Source organism: Dermochelys coriacea, chromosome 19 (assembly GCF_009764565.3).
Source record: "Dermochelys coriacea isolate rDerCor1 chromosome 19, rDerCor1.pri.v4, whole genome shotgun sequence".
NCBI lineage: Eukaryota > Metazoa > Chordata > Testudines > Dermochelyidae > Dermochelys > Dermochelys coriacea.
In genome coordinates, this window is record NC_050086.2 from 1226365 (window position 1) to 1242406 (window position 16042).

Genomic DNA, 16042 nt, shown 5'->3' on the forward strand with positions numbered 1-16042 from the left:
AAAAAGAGTTGCCAAAACTTGAGGGCTCAGGATGAGCCCGATGTTTAGCTTCAGTAATAGGTCATCCTCTGTTTCAGGTCTCAGTTGAGCTGTGGGAATGATGAAGCGGACCCTGGTGTCTATGAAAGTCCCAAACGGTCCCTTTTCATTCTGGGCCTTGAAAAGGATTCCAACCTCTGCATTCATTCATGCTGCTCCCACCCAGGGAATTAGGCCTGTTCTGTCACTGTGTTCTGAAACCTTAATAAAGTTTGTTATCCTCTTTCCCCATTGCTGGAGTGAATTTGCTCCACCCTCTTTACATATGGATAATTCAATATCCTCCGAAAGGTCAATGGGCAGAGCTTGTATATTTACTTGGAGAATTTGTTCTTAAAATGTCAAATAACAACGTCTAGTCAGATTAGAAGCAAATGACAAGTGACCTGTGCAAAGAGAGTGCACGCGCGTGCAAACAGCGGCTCCCTGGCTTGCTTTTGCTGGTGGCACATGTTGAGGCTGCTCCGGCCTGTGACAGCTGTTTAAATAGAGGCTGAAAGGACCAGGAGCCAGTCAACATGAATAATTCATCAGCAGGACTTTTCTCAGCAGAGATTAATGAGCTACATAATAAATCCAACATTTCGCAGCTACTTAAGTTTGCTTTCCAGGGACTTGTTCCTCTCACCGGAATGCCCTGTAGGATAGTCAGGCTCTAGCAAGCTCCCAAAATCTGGGGAGAAGGAAGACAACATAGAACTAGCTAATTTCCCAGGCAGTTTTTCCTCAACAAGGTTCCTTTCAGGCTGTCAGCTCAGCCCTGCCATCCCCTGGGCCAGCTAATGGAGGGGTTGTGAGAGACTCTTGCTCTGATTAACAAAAAGTAAAATCTGCCTGGCTTTAGCGATTGGGGATTTGTGTTTGAATTACCTGGCAGGATATAAATGAGGAAGCCAGAACTGACCTAGGAAGACGGACAGAATCCATGAAAACAGGGCACCCTTTCACATCTCTTTCTGACCTTCCCCAGGCCCCCATTTCCTGTCAATGAGCCATGGGGGAGGGGGGCCCTCTGGAGCCAGAGACATCCTAGGTGTGCTCATGTACATAAGAATGCTGGGAGCTCCCCAGAGGAAGGATGCTACAGAAGGGCAAAATAAAGTGTCAGTCCAGTGATTACAATTCACAGCGCTTCTGTTGTGAGACAGGAGGATTCTGGTCTCAGCTTTCCAGAGGAGGACACTGGGGAACAAGGATGAAGCATCTTGCCAAAGGCCACCCATGGTGTTGGTGGTCGAGTTGGTATAGAACCCAGGAGACCTGACCCCCAATCCCTTGCTCCAGCCTCCCAGATACGGATGCTTCCTCTGACTGTGAGGGAGGGAATGTAAATGCCCAGCTCAGTGGGTGTGATGGAAAATGGGAGCAAACCAGAACTAGGGAAACAGCGAACTCCACTCCTTTGGGGTCTGACCGCTGAGACGGATTATTGCTGCTTTTTTTTGGTGACTACTGAGGATGGGGGAAAAGGAACATCAAAGAGTTTGTGTCCCTGATTCGGGGCCATGGTTCGGCCTCTTCGTTGCTCCAGCAGCAGAAAGGGGACAGGTGCAAGCAGTGTCCCCAGTGGGGATTGTGTCCCTTTGTTGTGAACAGCCACCTGCAGACCAAAAGTTCCTCGAAGTTCATTTCAGAGGATAAATCAGTGTAAACTCTCTTCTCTGCTCTTGCTTTGCGGCTTAAAGGGGTGGAATGCAATGCTCTGCTCCTTAGGCGTTTCCAGGACCCAGATCTTAGAATGAACAGCCTAATGGCTGGGGGAAGGTGGGAGGTATTGGCAGCCCAACAAGCTACAGCCCACCGCGAAAGAGACTTTATATCAGGAGGAACACGCCAAGGACGGAAAACATTTCCCCTCTCCTGTCAGAGCAATCAGTACTGCCTCAGGGGAGAGTTGGGTTTCTCATTAATCTGGGACAAAAAAGGAGTTTCAATGGACATTTGTATCCAATGTACTAGAGATGGATTTTTAGTGCTGAACTATTTAGCAAAGTGGTTGGCATCCCCTGGGCTTCTCCAGCCCAATCAGCCCATTCCCCAGTTCCTGATAAATCAGCAAAAAATACATCAGTGGGGAGGCGAGGCTTGGAGTCTAAAGCCTCTATCCCACAGCGGGTGCCCTGTCCCTGACCCAGCTCCCTGTGCAAGTGTAGCCATGCCCGTAGAGTCGGGTTGTCACACGGGACTATCTGGCCAAATAAAGAGCCTGATTTTCATGTCACTTGAGCAGGAGCTGAGCTCCTGGGTGATTACTGGAGAGAAGCTGTCTGCGTATCAAACTCTGCCCCATGTCTGATGTTCGGTGAATGCCAGGCCATGCTATGCTGAGTTATGTCCAGGCAGAGATTTGATCTCTCTTTATTATCTAACGGGCTGGAAGGGCCTGACCTCGGGCTCTGCTCAGATTTCCTCTTCTAGTGTGAAGCTGACTAATGGGAGTGTTGGTATTTAGTCATACTTCCCATGGAGTGTGAAGCATTCCAATTGTCTGCCCAGGGGCCCAGTTACTGGCTATTATCAACACAACAGGAGGCTAATGGGGCAATAAACAGCTGAACTCTGGTCTCCTTCATCTACTCTACATTCACAAAGCATCCCTCAAGCCTAAGCAAAAGGTTTGCAGTGAAGAGATGCCAGTGGGCTGTAGCTGAAAATACCTTCCTGCTCTGATAGCTTGCCAGAGAGTTTTGCTCTAAGGTTAGCAACAACCTGTAGCAGCTGATGGTCTGTGCATTGGTGAGTTTTGTACTTATTTCCCAAATGACTGGAGCTTTCTCTTGATAAGCCTTGAACTCCAGCTAGTCATTCATCATGGTAAATGGCAAGACACCTGCTCTTGCCTGCGTCCCCATAGCAATAATGTATGTTGCCCCAATGAAGGGGGTGCATCTTTCCCATAAATACTGCTAGCACAGATGGTTCCTGGAAATCTAATAGCAGTCATGTTCCCTTCAATTCATGGGCGATTGCAAGGCATACGCTTTTGGAAAAGAACCCCAGGCCTCCCAGTGGAGACAGCCTTGTTCTCAGATCTCAGCTCTGCTAACACCCAGCTTCTGGTGGAGTTTTATCATTTCTTTGGCCATAACAGTCACTTCAAGGAAACCGAGGCATGAGTTAATTTATATTGTCTGTATTTTGTGGGCCAGATTTCCAAAGGGAAAGTGAAAAGGTCTAAAAAACCTCACTACCGGAGATGAAAACCAGGAGCTGTGACCCTGTGGGGCTGAACTACGGTACAAGTATCTAGGGAAGCAAAATGCTTTCAGGGGATTGTGCAAATGGACCTTTGTGTCCATTGGTATCTGTTTTGAACGCACGAATATGGGCTCCTGACTCTGGGATGCACCTTGCTCCTGGATGTGCTGCACTGTATCCCATGTTATTCCAGTGCTGGAGGTTGCCAGTTATGGAGTGATTTTCTGATAGACCAGTGTCCTCTGGAGACCCCAGGAGACTCATTTGCACCTGTGACCATGCAGCCCTATAATACTGTCTGACTGTAGGAGCCGTGTTAGTCTGTATTCGCAAAAAGAAAAGGAGTACTTGTGGCACCTTAGAGACTAACAAATTTATTAGAGCATAAGCTTTCGTGAGCTACAGCTCACCCGAATGCATCCGATGAAGTGAGCTGTAGCTCAGGAAAGCTTATGCTCTAATAAATTTGTTAGTCTCTAAGGTGCCACAAGTACTCCTTTTCTTTTTGTCTGACTGTAGTGAGAGTTCACAAACTCTGACGGGCAGAAGGTTCCAGGAAGTTGTGTGATATAAACCCCAGTCCCACTTAGTCTCCCTCCTAAACAGCCCAGCATAGACTGACTAGCCACTAATTTTTCTGCTGGCAAGAAAACGGTGCTCACTTAACCCAATGGACTCAGGGAAAATTCCCCTCCCAGCTCTGCACTGCAGAACGCTACTCCAATACCCTGCTTTCCAAACACTGGCAGAATTCCTGGTGACAGTCAATGAGGGGATGTGTGCGTAGCAAGAAGGGAATGCTGGAGCTAAAATACAGAGCTGGAAGGAGAACCGCTCCCAGTATAGACATTCAATGCAAGTCCACAGAGCTAAGCTGGCTGGCTGGAGACCCCCTTAGGGCGACTGGGGGGGGATCTGGCTCAGGGTGCTTGCGTTCCACACTTAATAAGGTCCTTTTTTAGCAAAGAGCCTGTTTATGTTGCCTGGACTAATTGACCAGACAGATCCCTGTGTGTTAGCTACAAAACAATTATGCAGCAGCAAAGAGGGTCCCAGAGTCCTGTAGTTTTTGCTGTCTTCATGTTTAAAACCAGTTGCCAAAAAGTTAAAGCAGCTTCCTCCTGTTTTAATGCAAAAGATTTTGGCTGTAACAAAAAACACTTTTTTTTTAGAAACGTTACCCTTTGAACGTGCCTTCGGATGACTTTTCCTGGGCTCTGCCAGGCCACGCCTGACAGGGTCAGTACTTTTAACCAAAACGGAACAGCCTAATGAAATTAACAAAACAACTAAGGTTACAAATTCAGCTGTGCCCCCCCTAATGTATTTCTGCCTGTTTCATCAGCTCTTGACCTATCCGGTTGTAAATGCAGGCAGCCAGGCCAGGATCTAAGCAAGCCCCAGGGGATGTGACCAGCTGACTGAATAATATATCAGGAAGAGCTGATTTCCTCTGCTCCATGTTTATACTCTGAATCCTGACAGTTCCTGCACATTTAGTGCAGGGCAGAGCCCCAGGGTTTGTAAAATTGCAGACAGGGCACTGGCCAGACAGTGGCTGGAAGGCCACTAAAGGCAGATGCAGTTGAGTTTATTTCATGCCTTTTAAGTGCTCTGTGGAAACTTCTTGCCTTCTAAAGGAGCTAGTTCAGGGCCTATTTTATCAGCACAGGATTACGGTGCAGTGGAATTACCTGGGCAGCAGCAACTAGTGGGAGTCTTGTGACTAACCCTGGGCCTCTGTCTCCTCGTGGCTGGTCAGTAGTCCTAGGGAGGGACTTGTACTTCAGGATCTTATTGCTCAAATAAAACCCAGTCCTCCTCTGCCGTCTCACTTCTTGGCCACAAAGCAGGTGCTTGCGAGCTGGGCGGGAGGGTCTTGCTGTGTTCAATACCCCGGTTTTATGGTAGAAGAGGGAGATTTCTCTCCTCCCTTCCAGCCTCTTGTCTCAGCAGAGAGAGAGAACAAAGGCGGTTCTGTGCACGGTGTGTGTGTGTCAGGCAGATGCCAACTATCCCTTTATTACAACACAACTTAGGCTAATGTGGAGTGACACCTATTGTGTCAAAGGGTTTGTCTGTGAAACTGTCTGCCCAAAAGCTGACGCCCTTTGTGCTGCATTCAAAAGTGATCTGTCACTGGGGCACATTTGTATTTTACTACCGTGACCAAAAAGAAATGGGTAGTAATGGGTTGTTGATACTGTTCCTCAAGGGCCCAATTCTGCCACAGCTCTGCGCATGGAAGTCTCCCTGAGATGTCTCTGCATGGCGCGGCTGCACGGTCAGACTCTATAATCAGGGCGCTATTTTTCTGGGGAGAGTGGTGGGGGAGCCCAGCCTTCTGGGGCGATGGTATTAGTGATCTGCTTGTTTCTTCTCTCTGCTTTTTCAGCACCAGCTCTTATCACTGACATCCACACAGATACAATTGAACAGAAGAGCATTTCCTTGTCATGGCAGGAGCCGGGCTTCCCAAGTGCCAGTAACACTGAATACGAAATCAAGTACTATGAAAAGGTAGATCCTTGTTTCCCATCTTTTCAGTGACATGCCAAAAACTCCAAATGAGAGGTTCCCCTGCTTCCCAGCCAGATTTGTGATACATAGAGCTGTCCTTACCAATGCTGTCTGCATGATGTTTGCTGTGACCCCCTTGCTTTGTAAATCCTCAGTAATGGAAAATGTACAAGGGGTGTGTGTGTGTGTGTGTGGTGCATGGCATTGTTAAGACTTTACTGGCATGAGTTTGGGATGCTCCTGCTACTTACAAGTTCCACGTTCCCCAAATCACCACCATGCAATTTGGTTATGCTTTAAATTATTTTAGCTATTTTTAGAGTTTATTTTAATTGGTTTTTTTCTGTCTCCACCTGTGAAGTCAGGTTGCATCAGCACTGCAAGTCCTAATATAAAAACCTCCAGGAAGAAAGAGTAGAACTAATCATTTTTAGAGGTTTTTAACAGCTTTTCCTTAAGTGCATTAGAATTCTGAGACTTGGGAGCTTGCAAACCAGCTGAGTTCAATACAAGTGCTTACTCCCTTTGGATGAGGGGCATTCCCAGAACTGCAGCAGGATGAGGCTTATATTTTTGGCACTGACGGATCACAAAATACTGAACCTTAAAACTTCAGTGAGTTCAGGACTGATTATTACCAGTCCTGGATTTTAGAGCAATGATTCGTGAATGAAATTCACACTGGAGGGGAATGAAGCAAACGTTTTTGTGATTGTATTTTAAATTTAAAAATGGCCACTGTTTGATAGCTGTTGCAAGGTTTGAGAATGTTAGAAGTAAAACTAGTGAGCAGACAGCAGGGGAATATGTAGTAGTGGTAATGAGAGTGGTCCATTTCAAACAGTTGACAAAAAGGTGTGAGTAACAGTAGGGGGAAATTAGTATGGGGGAAATTAGGTTTAGTTTTTATAATGACCCAACCACTCCCAGTCTTTATTCAGGCCTAATTTGACAGTGTCCAGTTTGCAAATTAATTCTAGTTCTGCAGTTTAATGTTGGAGTCTGTTTTTGAAGTTTTTTTGTTGAAGAATTGGTATATGCCAATGTGATATATGCCATCATGTGCCAGCAATGCCCCTCTGCCATGTACATTAGCCAAACTGGACAGTCTCTACGCAAAAGAATAAATGGACACAAATCTGACATCAGGAATTAAAACATTTAAAAACCAGTAGGAGAACACTGCAATCTCCCTGGTCACTCAATACAGACCTAAAAGTGGCAATTCTTCAACAAAAAAACTTCAAAAACAGACTCCAGAAACTGCAGAACTGGAATTAATTTGCAGACCTTTTTTTTTTAAAAGGTGTAGTGACATGCTGAAATTCTTTCCCTTGAAACATATGAGTCTGAAATCGATTCACATTAACTTGCTCTTTAATATCTGATAGTTTCCAAGAGAGGAATTTGTTGTGAGGTCAGGTGCTGAAATATAATATGATAATTTCTTAGCAAAAATTGTATCGCCACGAGATTTGGAGCATATGTGAAATAACAATCCATTGCCTCTGAACTTGGTAAGTAAGTTTAACTCTACAGTTTAGCAATTGCTCACATGTAAACAAATCAATATTTGAGTTGACTCCAGAAAACTGACTTGATACCTAGTCCTTGTATTTAAGGACTCAGTTTTTTCCTGATTGTCTACACAAAGGGCTCTGAGAAAAAAAACCCTCAAATAGATAGCATGTTGCACAACAACATATACAGACCCTGGAGAAATGTAATTAACTATATCCAGGCTGTGGCATTAATGCTAGAAACTAGGGTTTGAGAAATTTGTTAAGGTTAGTTATTTGGCATAAATAGTGTGCGAGAAACCCAGGCTTGAGCTCTGCTAAACCTTTGACACAAAGTACAGCTGTATTAATTCTGGAACCCACAGACTGCAGTAAAACCTGGCCTCAAATAACTTCTACCTGAGCTTTGGGTGAAAAGAGTCTAACCTGTTTGCCAAGCAATTTGTTCCAAAATGTCATTGTTACCTCCCATAACAGCAGTAATCCATTAATCATCAGCATCTAACGTCCCAGCTTTAACAGTGTGTTTCCCCACATCTCACTCATGCCTGCACACACAGCCCCAACTGGCTGGGAATGCCTCCTTCCTGCCTTGAAATAGCGAACAAGGCAGTGAAAATCCTTCTGTTTTCACCTTGCTACCTACTATTGCTATTACTTACTTTACAACACCCAAAAACGTATGAGGCACCTCACAGAAAACCCTTAAGTTTAGTTCCTGCTCCAGGGTGCTCCAGTCTAATTGATGGGAATGTCACAAACACACCCTAACGCGGGGGGCAAGGAAAGATGTAGGTTCTGGACAGGGGCATTGGAACAATTTGTGTAGTGGGGGTGCTGAGAGCCATTGAACCAGACTAAACCTGTATATGAGTCGGGGTGGGAACCGGCCAATGGGAGCTGTGGGGGCAGTGCCTGCAGGCGAGAGCAACGTGTGGAGCCTCCTGCCCCCCCTCGCCCCGCCCCACCCCGCCTAGGAACCAGACCTGCTGGCTGATTCCGGGGTGCAGCATGGTGCCAGGACAGGCAGGGGGCCTGCCTTAGACCCTCTGCGCCGCTGACTGGGAGCTGCCCAAGATAAGCCCGAGCCCCAACCCCCTGCTCCAGCCCTGAGCCCCCCCCCGCCAAACCTGGAGCCTCCTCTTGCTCCCCAAGCCCCTCATCACTGATCCCAGCCCTGAGCCCCCTCTCATCCCCTGAACCCCTCATCCCTGGCCCCAGCCCAGAGCCCTTACCCCCTTCTGCACCCCAACCCTCTGCCTCAACGTGCACTCTGAATCCTTCGGCCCCACCTCTCCAGCCTGGAGCCCCCTCCTGCACCCCAAGCCCCTCATCCCTGACCCCAACCAAGAGCCCGCCCCCCCACCCCAGCCCAGTGAAAGTGAGCGAGGGTGGGGAGAAGCAAGCCACCAAGGGAGGGGGAATGTAGTGAGTGGGGGTGGGGCCTTGGGGAAGGGGTGGGGCTAGGGTGTTCGGGTTTTGTGCGATTAGAAAGTTGGCAACCCTATAGATGATGGAAATCACTTCAAGCCAGGGGGTGCAGCACCTATGGGATGCTACGCATGTCTGGATGGTTTGAGTGGTTTGTTAAGCGTAAGCTCCTTCTCTGGTGATGCTGTGCGAGTGATTGGATTGAGGAGAGTGGAGGCTTTGGGAGGAGCTTTCCTAACCTGAGGTGCTGCCTGGGAGAAGCATGAATATACCCAGGGGCCTGAGACTTTGAGATTCCCAATGGAGAATGTCATCTGCCTGTGGCAACATGTGCCTGCTGTAGGCCTGTAGAGGCTGCATCTCTGGAGCCCATGGAAAGTGTGTCTTTAAGTACAAGGAATACAGCAAAGCCCTCAGAACTGCCATTCTGCCACACTGAGACCCATGGCCTTAGGCAGTGCTGCAGCCGAGCTCTTCAGTTCAGGGCTGCCATGCAGACGCAGCTTCCGCCTCCAACTCTGACATTTGTCAGCTGCTGCTTGAAAGGTTCTGTCTGTCCCTGTCATAACAAGGCAGAAATCTGGAGCTAGCTGGGTAGGTAAATCACATTCGAGGGACTGGAATCACTAGAGAATGTGCCTGCCAGCTTTGATTACTCCAAGTGTGCTAATACATGTTTATTTAGTCTTGAGACACAGCCCACTGCTGGTGCCAAGAGCAGCCTGCATCCGGGAAGAGCTCTGCCCTCTGCATTCCAGGCTGTTCACAGAGCTCTCCAGCAGGGCTGCTCCAGTCAAACATACCTGGGAAGTGCCAGTGGATTTAATACCATCCCCCTGTCATGGCACTGGTTAGTAACAAAGAAATCAAGTTAGACTTTGCATTGCCATAATGAGAACAATTAACTTTGGATTGCAAAGATCCAATGTGCTGCCTTTGCATTAGCCATAATGAGAACAATTAACTATCCAAACTGCTTTCCCTCTGGCCAAAGAGTAGAGCATGCAGCACCCAAGGAGAGGGTGCAGTACTCTTTATGCTGACACTGTGCGACTTCCATCCTGGGCAGGAGAGGCTGGGTGAGCGCATTGCAGGGCCACGGCCGCTCCAGACCAGCTCAGCTAAAGCATTTCTAAGTGGATGTGTCTTTGCTGTAGTTGGTGCCGTGGCCGAGAGATTTCCCCCTGATGCTGTTTGCTGGAGCAGTTTAAAATGCTGTGTTCTCTCTAGGAAACCTGGTTTGTGTGCCAGGCCCTAGTCCACTCTGTAGAATCGGGAGGAAGGGCTTAGATCTACCTGTCCGGCGGCTTTCCACTGGCTGTCAGCTGATGGCCCAGCTGGAGTGTGGTAGGATTCTGGCATGGAGATGGTGATCTGGTGCACAGAGGCCTTGTTGGTCGGGGTAACCCAGGTCTCCCCTAGACCACCTGCGTGTAGAACAGCATTCAGAGCTGGCTCCAGTTTGTGGAGAGGGCCCTCTCCAGATGTCCTGGTGGTGGCAGCTGTTCAGATTCCAAACGGTGGACGTGTTCTCCTCCTGAGTAGTGCAGTGGGTACAAGTGCTCCACTGAGGCGGATTCTGTTGGGCACTGTCTCCTCTGTCCCTCACACCTCCACCCTGCTCATTGCTTTTTAGGGTTCTCCTGGGCTCTGGCCCAGCTGCAGCCAGAGCCCTCTTTGGGGCTGTGGCCCCCGTTTGGTGCCTTTCACTGAGAACCTGCTTATTGCTCAGCCTCAGCCCCCCCCCCTCCCGCCAGAGGCTGAAGGTCCCTTCTCCTCTCCTTGGCTTGTAGCAAACTCCCAGGGCCAGGGACATGCAGCAGGTCCTGTTCAGTTTAAATCAACCCCTCTCTGCAGACCCAACTGCAAATTCTCACCCACTGTCCCAGCCTGAAAGCTCCCTTTGTTACAGAGAGAGCTTAAAGAGATGGCCATGCTGCTGCCAGGATGCACTAACTTGCCTCTGTCCTAACCTGCCTCTGCTCTCGCTCAGCCTGCTCTTTCCCCTTCCCCTGATTCCTCCAAGAGCCTCTCTGTTCGAGCCCTCCCCCCATTGAGCATGGGACTCTTGGCCCCTCAGGCGATTCATCCCCCCAACCTGCCCTGATGCATTTGGGGGTCATTTAGCACCTTCCAGCCTGTCCCTCCCTTCAAACTCTTCTCCTCTTCTCCAGCAACTTCCCAGGCCTGCTTTCAGGCAGTGCCGTTGCGCACCCGAATCCCCTCGATGAACTGGGCCGGTCGCTGGCTTGATTGTGTACTCAGTGCTTCCCCCAGCACACGCCACGCAACCGCTCCGAATGTCCTTCCATATCAGGGCTGCCCAGGGTACATTCACAACCACCCTCTGCCCGTCCTCTGGGGTTCTTTGGAGATGGTAACTCGGGCTGGGCTGGGGGACAGGAGTGCGCTGGCTGGTGTCTGAGTGCATGTGGTGTGTGAATGCACCCACTGCCCTTTGCTGGCTGGAATGCCAGGCCTGGTTAGCTGTTTATTTTCAGCCCTACCTGGTGGAACTACTTTTTGCTATATGGTGATTTAATATTAATCATGTCCTATAAGCAGTGCCACACTCAGGACCTCCTTGGAGGAGGAAGGGGAAGGGGCTTGGCGTGCACTCTCCCAGCGTGCAAGGTGGTGTGAAAGAAAATGTAAAGACGTGAATGGGAGAGGACAGCCCAGGAAGCTGGTGTCTCTCCTTTTATAGCCACCTGTTCCCTAGCCTCTCACCAGTCACATCCTCTAGTCCTCGCTGCGTTTGATTTGCCCTTCTTGTAATTTAATTTCAAAACCATTTCATTTTCGCTGATGGTCTAACGTTTGGCTAGTCAGCCCTGCTGGGACCCAAAGACACAGCAATAAGACAGGTTTCAGAGTAGCAGCCGTGTTAGTCTGTATTCGCAAAAAGAAAAGGAGTACTTGTGGCACCTTAGAGACTTGTTAGTCTCTAAGGTGCCACAAGTACTCCTTTTCTTTTAGCAATAAGACAGCTGCTCCACAGATCAGCTAGAGGACAGCTGTCAATCTCGTTAAATCTCCTGTGTTTCATTATTTCATAGGATCAAAGAGATCAAAGTTACTCGACCATGAAAACCGCGTCGACGGCCGTGACAGTCAGTAACCTCAGGCCTGGCACACTCTACGTCTTCCAGATCCGGACGGCGTCAGCCCAAGGTTATGGAAACTATAGTCCTGGCATCGAAGTGGAGACCTTGGGGGAACGTAAGTGCAGGCAGGCTGGTAGGGTGCGTATCAAACACAGAGCACACGTCAGGTGCGTTACTTTGAGCTGGAGCAGCTCTATGGCTCATGGTTCATGCTGGAGACTCAACTGAGTCTGTTCTGGGTATGGGCCTGTCCCCTAAGGAGGGAGTGGGCCCTTCTGTTGAGCGAGGGCCTGTTCCTTCCTTCCTAGGCCCTCGTTTTCTTCCAATGTCAGAGATCGATGTAGTGCCAAAGAGGGCTGCTGGCTTGACAGCCTTGCAGGCTGACACCCTCAGATTGTCCACAGAGCATGTGCAGCATTGACAAAGGCACCCACCTGCCCTGCCCTAGAGGGAGCCCCCTCGGCAGTAGGAGGGGAGAAGTTAACTGGACATCTCTGAGATTTCTACTGAGGCTGCCAAGGAGGATGCCCACTAGGGCCAATTGTGATTTGGTTTTTGTGACATTGACATCTGGATGGATCCCCCCAGTTCCATTCACAGGGGCCACCAAACAGCTGTCAGATGGGAACGGCTGTCGGTCGCTGCCTGCTGAACTGTGAAGGGCCCTGTACCTGTCTTTCTATCCTCTGAGCCACAAGTAATGCCACGGAAAAGATGGGTTGAGTGCACTATCGTCCAGCGAAAACAAAACCAGGGTCCTTCAGATCATTTCACATGGAGGCAGAGCTGGTCTCGAGCCTGTGTCCAGATCAGAGATGGTTGCTGTACCTCGCTAGGGCCCTGGTCTGTGGAGCACTTAGGGTTTTTGTCACTTTGTTGACTGAATCGGCTTCACTTGATTTTGTTGGGGTTTTTACCTTTTACAGCTTCCATTCAAACTTGTTGTCAAGAACATCTTATTTCACTATCTAAAGGAGGGGGTCAGGGAGATGGTAGGTTTCAGTTTAATAACCTGCCCTGGATAGAAATGAATGTCCAGAAATATCTGGCTCAGTATGAAGTTCTACAGATTGTGTTTAACAGAGCTTTAAATTGCATCCATTTACCACACGGAAATGTTTTCAGAATGAATTGAATCCAGTAAAAGTTGTCTATCGAATGTCCTATCTCAGACCTCTGTTCACCAGCGCAGGAGAGGAAAGTATTGAACTAGTGAGGGAGACCATTTGCAAGCTATAAATTTTAATGCGTCTCCCCCATAAACAGGACTATTTCCTTAACACCAGCTAATAGAATGAGGCGTCCGCCAAGGCTGAGAGCTAGAGGTTCCTCTGCTCACCCTGTCAACACTGGCCTTCACTCTGCCCACGCTGGCTCTGGCTGCCAGAATGGCCTCAGCACGTGAGTTGGAGAAATAACAATAAAAAGCAGCTTGGCGCCTGCAGAGAAAGTTTCTCAAAGTCTGTGCTAGAGGAACCTGAGCTGGTTCAGCAGGAGGAGGGGCCGAGCTCTGGGACAGGGAGATGCTCCAAGGGATCATGGCAAGGTTTGAGACTCAAGCGTGTTTACAGCCTTACCAAGGTGTGGCAAATCCTCTAGCTTTTCTCTAGCTGCCTTTGCTTTGGAAACAAGCTACCAGTCTCCTTGTGAAATCAGAGTTAAAAACCAGTCCTAGTGCTGCAGACCCTACGAAAATAGCATGTGGCTCTCCCTTGCTGCCTTTACACGAGCAGCTACTGTGACCCCTTGCTCTCAGGTCTGGCCTGACATCAGACAGGTCGTTTGCTGCTAACAAAAGGTCAGCATGAAAGTCACTTCCTGCATTTCAAATGCATCCTGGTGGAAATAAGAAAAGGAGTACTTGTGGCACCTTAGAGACTAACAAATTTATTTGAGCATAAGCTTTCATGAGCTACAGCTCACTTCATCTTGTGCTCAAATAAATTTGTTAGTCTCTAAAGTGCCATAAGTACTCCTTTTCTTTTTGCGAATACAGACTAACATGGCTGCTACTCTGAAACCTGGTGGAAATGTTTTCTCAGCTTAAGGGCAAGGTTGTGGCTTAGGCAAAGTTTTCAGACCATGTAACATCTGCAAACTGCCGGCTTAGTCTAGTGCACTGGGCTCTCAATTTTGTCATACTACTGTACCCCTTTCAGGAGTCTGATTTCTCTTGTGTACCCCCAAACTTCATCTCACTTAAAACCCACTTGCTTACAAATTCAGACATAAAAATACAGAAGTATCACAGCCCACTGTTACTGAAGACTGGGTGACTTTCTCATTATGTTTGTATACAATTTTAGTTTGTACTAACTTTGCTAGTGCTTTTTAAGTAGCCTGTTGTAAAAGTAGGCAAATATCTAGATGAGTTGCTGTACCTCCTGGAAGACCTTTGCATACCCCCGGAGCTATGTGTCCCTCTGGTTGAGAACCACTGGCCTAGGGCAAATGTGCAAGGGGAGGCTGTTTAAAAGTGACCTGCTTTGTCCCCTTTCTTGGTGCTTTATGATGCAGAAAAGCCTGCAAGATTTTTCACCCTACCTCAGTGTCTCTCTCTCTCTCTTGTTGTGTTTTTCCCTAGAAATACCTAGAGTTTTGTCCCCTTTTCAGGTTGTGTTTAAACACAACCTATCAAACACTGCCAGTGATGCAGGAAGTGCTGTCCGGTGCAGAAGCGCCCTGGAGCTTGGCGCTTTGGCAGGCTGGGAGTGGACACACACCATGACATTGCCAGGGCTCTGCACTTGGTGCTGGGTATTCCTGGTGCCATTGGTGCAGGAATGCAGCACAAGCCAAGACAGACTGATCTGGAGTTGTAACCATGGTGCTGGGTACGTGCGGAGGGGAATACAGACCTAACCCCTGTTTCGCTTCCCTCCTTGGCAGTGACTGTGGCTCCCAGTGAGCAGAACCCTATCATCATCATCGTCGTGGTTGCAATCACTGGGTTGATCGTGCTGGTTTCCATGGTGATTGGTGTGATGATCTGGAGGAGGTGAGCAGACTTCGTACCTCTTCCATTGTGCATATTGCTATAGACCAAGGATTTCTGGGGGCAGTTGCTGACTTGGTGTAGCTAATACTCCTAATGCTGCAGCTGGGATTCGGGGGACACTGGGATAGAGACACGTCTCTGTAGCAGCCAAGTTCTGCCCTGTGGACTGCATGTTTGGCTGCCTTAGGGTCGAATCCGCTCACAGACAGGGCCAACACAAGGCCTAGAACTGGCCTTCTGCACAGGGGTGAATGTCACCTTCCTGTTCCAGGCTTGGAATAGCCGGTGTTTGTGCCAGGGGATCAAGTGGGCTTACAGGGTTCGGTAGCTGAAAAATGCTTTGGCAAATCAAGTGTGAATCTGCCCGTGGCCAGGAGCGGCTGGTGGCATTCAGAGCTCCCCCAGGCACTGGCTAGCTAGTGTTCTGAGTGGTCCTCAGTCTACCAAGGCCCAGGCTGGGCTGTTGTCACGCACGTGAGTCACTTTCCCAAGGTCAGAGGGTTTTAGGGAACGGGCAGTGGGGAAAGCTTACCCAGAGCCATGTGTCTGCAGCCACAGTGGCGCTCAGTGAACTAATGATTTGTTAGTCTTTAAGGTGCCACAAGTACTCCTTTTCTTTTTGTGAACTAATGATGTGACTGTGACAATAGGCCTGGGTGGGAAGCGGGGGGAAATCTGGGAGACTTTGTTGGCTCCGGTGGATAACAACTAAACCCCCAGGATTCTCTGCATTGTTTGCAATGTGGCCACCATGCTGGCCAACTGGAGACCTTCAGAGAGAGCACGAGAGTCTCTGCACTCCTGACCGTGTCTTGGAACTGTACCAGACTTGCATCCTCTGTGGTTCGGGTCATGTGTCACTAGTGGGTCAGTGAAACTGTTCACTTTTCCAACTGGTAAATCAAGGATAGAAATTCCCTTAAGTTACCTTAGCATTTTTAAAATCTATATTTCTGTTAATCTTCCTAATCTGGGGCTTTTCTAAGGCTCAGGTGTTTGCTTTGGCTGGGTCTAACTCTGGAGTTGAAGGATGGGTGAAACCCAGACAGCTGGAGTTCCAAACTGCATTGGGAAGTATATGAAGCAGATAATTGTGCTATCTTCGGAGCCACTTGCTCCGATCTCCATTCCTCCTGCCAGAACTGCTAGATCAAGGGAAATGGTTCAGAGAGGCATCTGTATTCATCTGACAGATTGTTCAGTGTAACGATCTGTAATTTTTTACTTAA

General features: G+C 48.6%; 1 protein-coding gene across 3 annotated transcripts in view; it reads left to right on the forward strand.

Annotated features, from left to right (window-relative positions):
- EPHA10 (EPH receptor A10) overlaps positions 1–16042 on the forward strand; it is a 113803-nt gene that overhangs the window by 70598 nt on the left and 27163 nt on the right. For all 3 annotated transcript variants that reach the window (XM_038377567.2, XM_043505876.1, XM_038377568.2), the window contains 3 exons: positions 5633–5757; positions 11768–11930; positions 14705–14813. In XM_038377567.2, the coding sequence (XP_038233495.1) occupies positions 5633–5757; positions 11768–11930; positions 14705–14813 (397 nt within the window). The remainder of the gene's footprint in view (positions 1–5632; positions 5758–11767; positions 11931–14704; positions 14814–16042) is intronic.